Raw genomic sequence first — 6,053 nt, forward strand, 5'->3', positions numbered from 1 at the left:
AACAAATTTTTTTTGCCATCATGTACCCAAAGAGTGCCATAGATCTGGACAACACCATTAGTCTCCTGCTGTTTCCTTTCAAGACTATGGATCTCCAGTGCCTACTCTGCACAGTGACTAATCCTAAAGCCAACAAAGATTTGGTTCTGAATCCTGTTTTCATGAAATATGTTCATGCAGATAACCATCCACCGGATTCATGGCTTTGATATTAGCCTTAAACATTTATGACGAGGTGAAGGTGTATACATAAATGGGAACTAGCACCACTACTTTGAAAGACTAACTGACAAAAGGTTTGGTACTGGACAAGAACACAAAGGGTCGGTTTCCCAGACACAGATTAAGCCTATTCCTGGACTAAAAAGCAAGCTCAATGGAGCTTCTCCATTGAAATATATTTTTGAACCAGGCTTAATCTGTGTCTGGGAAACCACCCCAATGAAACCTACGAGTACAATGTTATCATGAAGCTCTCTGAAAAACACAAACTACACATATTTAGAGGATGTTGATAATTCATCCATATTAGTTCACTAGAATACAGCTGTGTTTGCTACAAATATATTTTAATGGCAGAATCAAATGGGTGTTAACTACATTAGACCTCTATCGGTGAGTGGGATCAGTGAGAGTGAGTGGGATCATTTGGAATGAAAATTACATAGTTCCCACTTCCGGGTAGGAATAGATTACTCTGTGTCCGAGAAGTCGTCTATAGGGTTTACTTGACTTTACTACAATATTGACCTGGAGTATGGTTACAGAGACTTTGTGAGACGATTTATAATCGTCTCTCTAACACTAACACGTTTAATCTGGACTCATGATCATATTATTATTTCTTACAACCCCAATTTGCAATGCCTCAGTGCTATTGAGTTAGATTGACGTTGCTCGAGCTTTTGATGACCGAAAAGGGAAAAACATTTTGTCCAGAGTGCCCAAGATATTTGGCACAGTAACAGACAGAAAAATCAGGGTCAGTGGGTCAAAATAACAACAATTATAAAGCTCAGGAATCTCAGCTCATTTGGGCAGAGCAAGGCCTCAAGTTACCCTTGTGTTGCTCTTTTTGGAGACAGAGGGGTCATGAAAAGTTTGGGAACAGGAAATGCTGCTTGATCAAATAGGTTAGAAATGCAGTGCCTGCGTGCCATTTAGGATCTGGTCTAGGAGTGTAGGTGGTGAGTAAACTACTTCAAATAGTTATGTTCCAGAAGTGGCACACAGGAGCCGAACCTAGCCGACAGGACAGTACATGCACACATCGTTGATTGTCCCCCAGAGGATAAACTTGCCACAACTCAATTCGGATATGTGTGTCACGTCTCCTCCCGTTGCTCCCCTCCGGTGCTCTGATTCGCCGGTCTACTGAGCCACCGGTCTGAGCGCACCACCTCGGCAAACACAGGAATGGAAACCCAACACACCCTAATCACCTCCAGCGCACCTGCACCTCATCATCTCATCAACACCACTATATAGCCCGGGGGCCTGTTGCACAAAACTAGGATAAGGGATTAAGCCAGGATATCTTGGTGATCCTGGCTCAATTGATCCGTAATCCGGTTGCACTAAAGATGGATAGGGGGCAGGAGGATATGTTATGGTATAAATTACCATGGAGATTTATTCTGTGGAGCTAGCCTGCTCCAGACCAGGCTAAATTCCAGGATCTATTTAATCTCATCCCTAATGTCAGTCAGCAGTCACCACAAATGGAAACCAATAGTTATTTCACTGCTCACTATACATTGTTATCACATATAACTAGACCCACTGTCATTATTTAAACGTTTGTGATCATTAATTTCAATGATTTTGGATAAAAAATGATTTTTAGATGATGTTGCTATCATTAGATAATTTACAGTTTCCCATAGACTATAAGGCTATATATAAAATGATAGAATATTAGGGCCACAGAGGGGAAAAAAACACAAGTCATAATATTGTAACCAGTTGTTTTAAAGGAGGACAGTTGTTAAAATGACAGATGTGGGGCATTTCGTGAAATTGTACTTCAGTATGGTTTCATAAACAAAGACATGCTGATGTGCCAGAATATTAAGTATCACATTGTCATAAGTATCAAAACTGTAAAAACAATATGTAGCTTTTCTGCAGAAAGAACCAGCCTCATAAATTTATGACTTTATCCTTTTTCTTCAGTGTGGCCCTAGTACTCTGTCATATAAACAAATACACATTCCATATGAATATAAAAACACAATGTGTAACATTATGTTCCTTTATTGAATAAGGACAAAACAAAGCAGGTAAACCATCAGCTCCTTTCGAAACTGAAGTCACAGTGACTCTACAAGATGGAAAGCACAGAATCCAAGCATATTATACAAAATGATACATACACATTCAAAGGTCTGTATATAACACACCCTGCATGTCTGCACACTAAAATAAATGCAGGACAAATCCATACACATCAACTGAACAGACAAATGAATGGATGCAGTAGCCTCCCTGCAGCCTTGTATTACACACAGTATACCGCACAAACATCATAAGAGGCCAAATTCGTAAAAAAACGAACCCAAAAAAACCCAAATTCCTCTGCCACCGCAGGACATATTTAACCAAAATTGAAAGCACACATACTAACTAAAATAATTCAACACATATTGGTCCCTCAGCAGCCGACCACTGTCGTCATCAGGGAAGATTGCCGGATTGTCCCAGTCCATGGCTGGTGGCACTCTGGGGGCCCTCTCCTTCCTCAGGCAGGCCACATTGTGGAGGACAGCACAAGCCACAGTAATATCACATGCCCTAACAGGGCTGACCCTTAATTTGTGAAGGCAGTGAAAGCGTGCCTTCAGGAGGCCAAAGGTCATTTCAACTCTGGCCCTGGTCCTGGCATGGGCATGGTTGTAGGCCTGCTGTGCTTCCTGGGGGTCTGTGAAAGGTGTCAGGAGAAAAGGCTGGCAGCCATACCCCCTGTCTCCCAGCAACACACCAGAGAATTCACCTGTCAACACAAAATCTCATCATTACTACCTCATAAACACAGTGATATTCTTGACACAGCCATGATGGTTATAAATAGGGGTTGTGTGGCTTACCTTGTGATAGGCACTGATAGATTTCAGAGGCCCGAAAGATTCTGGAGTCATGGACTGAGCCAGGCCATTTTGCCACAACATTGCTGATCACACAGTCAGCATTGCAGACCATCTGAAATCATAAGATGAGGAATATTACACCAATCAATGCACATCACTGGCAATGCAGAGTGTTCGTCAATGGACAATATCAAAAAGTTATGTTCACCTGAACATTAATGCTGTGAAAGGATTTCCTATTCACAAAATCGGCCTCATGGGCACCTGAGGGGGCTTTTATCCTTATGTGTGTGCAGTCCACTGCACCAATGACATTGGGGAAACCTGTCACACAAAGTAATGAGTATCCTACTATGTGTTAACAGTTGTCCTGTAATTTGTAGATCCTCTTACCTGCAATCCTATAGAACTCCTCTTTGATGTCACAGAGTCTTCTGTGGCCAGGGAAGGAGATGAAGACATCTGCTAATGCTTTGATAGCCAGACACACACTCCTTATTGTGCGGCAAATTGTGGCCTTGTTCAGCTGTTCTGCATCCCCCACTGAGTACAGGAAGGCTCCACTAGCAAAAAAGCGCAAGGCCACACAAACCATTTGCTCCACACTCAGTGCATGGCTCCGTGCAGTGCGGTGCTTAATCCTGGGACCCAGTAGTCTGCATAGATACCTGATGCCATCTGCAGAAAACCTGTATCTTTCATATAGATGGTCATCAGGGAAGGCCAGTGGGTCCAACCGGTCCCTGAAGACCCTTTCTCGCCTGAAGGCTCTCCTCAGCACAAGTGCTTCTTCATCCACCACATCTCGCACGAATGGGCATGCCATTGTCAGAGCAGAAAGGAACACACAATTTTGGGCCTTCATATAGGCTAGTGGCCACACCTGGTGCTGGGGGGGTGGGCAAAAGAGGGCGATGCCTTATAACGATGACTTGGTTGTACTGATTGCTGGGAAAATAAAAAAAACCTTAGAAAGATGCCACCGTCCTGTGTGCTCACAATAAGAGCTCATATGTCATGGCTCACTTGACTTTACGAGAATAAACCTAATTTTTATTTTGAGCTGTGTCATCTTCTTGGAGCTGGGGGAGGAAAGAAAAATAATGATTAATACATTTGTGTTACAGTTAGCATACAGTGTACATTGAAGGCATATCTCACCTCCCTCTCAAGTTTTTTTATTTCAAGGTCCAGTTTCCTAATTGTCCTCTTTTTTATTTCGGACTCCAGTGCAAGATTTTCCATCTTTTTCTTCTTGTACTGAATGTCTATGTCTGCCAGTTCTATTTGGCGCCGGAGGTGGTTGCCATACAACTTTCTGATAGCTTGTGAGCTCTGTGAACACAATACAATTAGCGCAGCTGGAATTTGGCAGGATGTGGTGTCCTTTTATTAATACGCACTATGTTGCCAGGCTGGTTTTCCCACTGTATAGCATCTGGGTCCTGTAAAAGAAATTAGATTTTTTGATTTTGATGAGGACTCCTCACCATTGTAGAGTAAATAGTACTTTCACAGTCTTAACATGATACCTCATGCCTTCTGGAATCCAGAGAGATGGTCTCCTCCTCATCATCGTCTCCATCATGTGCTGTTGCTGCTGCACTGGGGCCTTCACCCTATCACATTTAATCGGATTCATATTGAAGCTAGTAGACAAGACATGCCAGGCCTACAGTATGCCTTTGATGGAGTACTCACTGGATCAGCATCGTCTGGTGCTTGTGCTGGTGGCTCTAACAGGAACACAGTGCTGCCAGACACTGCAAGGCAATAGGTAAACCAAAGTCAGACAGTCCAAATTGATTCAATATGAATGTGGTTGTATCCCATGTAGAGATGGAAGGACATACCTTGAATGAAGCGGGTGGCATCTTGGGAGGAACCTATGCTCGTCTCTTTCCCCCCAGGGATCCCCTCTAAGACGGGCCTGCCTTTATTTAGCTCCAAGGCCATGTCCTCTGCTGGGGTAAGGTCAGCCTTTGGTGACCCACCACCCGTGCCTTGTCTGTGGGTATTCTTTTTCACTGCTAAAACAGTACAGACAATGTGTGAGCAGGCACCTTCTGGGTACAATATATGCTTGTGCTTTGTTAAATATTAGTCAGGGACCATACCATTCTGCAGAATGTTCTTGTATTTGATTTTGACCTGCTGCCATGTCCGTTTTGGCCCGTTCATGTTTAATCTACACACACACACACACACACACATTTAATGGAGTCACACTGCAAAAAATTACTTGGTATTTTTGTCTTGTTTTCAGTAAAAATATCAAAAAATTTATCATAGCTTTATACAGTGTGATGGAGTTACTTTACACAATTTCACTCATATCTGCAGTGCATTTCAATTAAAAATTTAACCGTTTCATAATTACAGTACAACTGCATTTTTGGAGATGTGAATTAAATATTTGAATTGTAATTGTGATGTTTCAGCGGAGCGGTGAGTGTGTAATTGTGCACTACTTACGCATTCAGGCGGTCTGCAATACTTTGCCACGCTTTTTCTCTTTGCTTTATCACTGTGGCGGTGTTGCCTTTCTTCTTAATTATATATTTTACCTCCTCGTATGCCTCCATGAGGATTTGTGCTTCCGACGGGGAAAAGTACGCGGCTCTAGTTGCCATGGTAAATCAGTTAATCTGTGATCTGTGGCGGGGTCTATTTGAGTGAGCCGTGAGCGCGCACCTATCCAGGATTGGTTTCACCTGGCTTAATGAATCCGTGTCTGCTCATCCTGGCTTGGTCTTTGTGCAACCAATTAAGCCTGGACGCACATGTTTTGGCTTCATTGAGCTCAGCTGAGTCATTTATCCCGGATGTCTTAATTCTACTTTTGTGCAACAGGCCCCTGGACTGTTCATTCATTGTTGTATGTAATTGTTAGCGTTGTGTCGTTTACGCGTGTGTTGGTATTCTCTTTCTCATTGTGAAGTAAACCGTTACCTTGATAATTCCTGC

General features: G+C 42.8%; 1 protein-coding gene across 1 annotated transcript; it reads right to left on the reverse strand.

Annotated features, from left to right (window-relative positions):
• Positions 1-2,220: 2,220 nt before the first annotated feature.
• LOC311108804 (uncharacterized protein) lies at positions 2,221-5,729 on the reverse strand. Its single transcript, XM_084151567.1, has 12 exons — positions 5,562-5,729; positions 5,204-5,274; positions 4,940-5,116; positions 4,788-4,849; positions 4,619-4,705; positions 4,490-4,531; positions 4,248-4,421; positions 4,133-4,168; positions 3,480-4,034; positions 3,295-3,410; positions 3,087-3,198; positions 2,221-2,992 (listed from the first exon to the last, which is right to left on the reverse strand). The coding sequence occupies exons 1-8, from the start codon at positions 5,717-5,719 to the stop codon at positions 4,133-4,135; spliced, it is 807 nt and encodes a 268-aa protein (XP_084007693.1). The 5' UTR covers positions 5,720-5,729; the 3' UTR covers positions 2,221-2,992; positions 3,087-3,198; positions 3,295-3,410; positions 3,480-4,034.
• Positions 5,730-6,053: the final 324 nt, after the last annotated feature.

This window comes from Coregonus lavaretus (genome assembly GCF_964263955.1).
Source record: "Coregonus lavaretus genome assembly, chromosome: 3".
NCBI lineage: Eukaryota > Metazoa > Chordata > Actinopteri > Salmoniformes > Salmonidae > Coregonus > Coregonus lavaretus.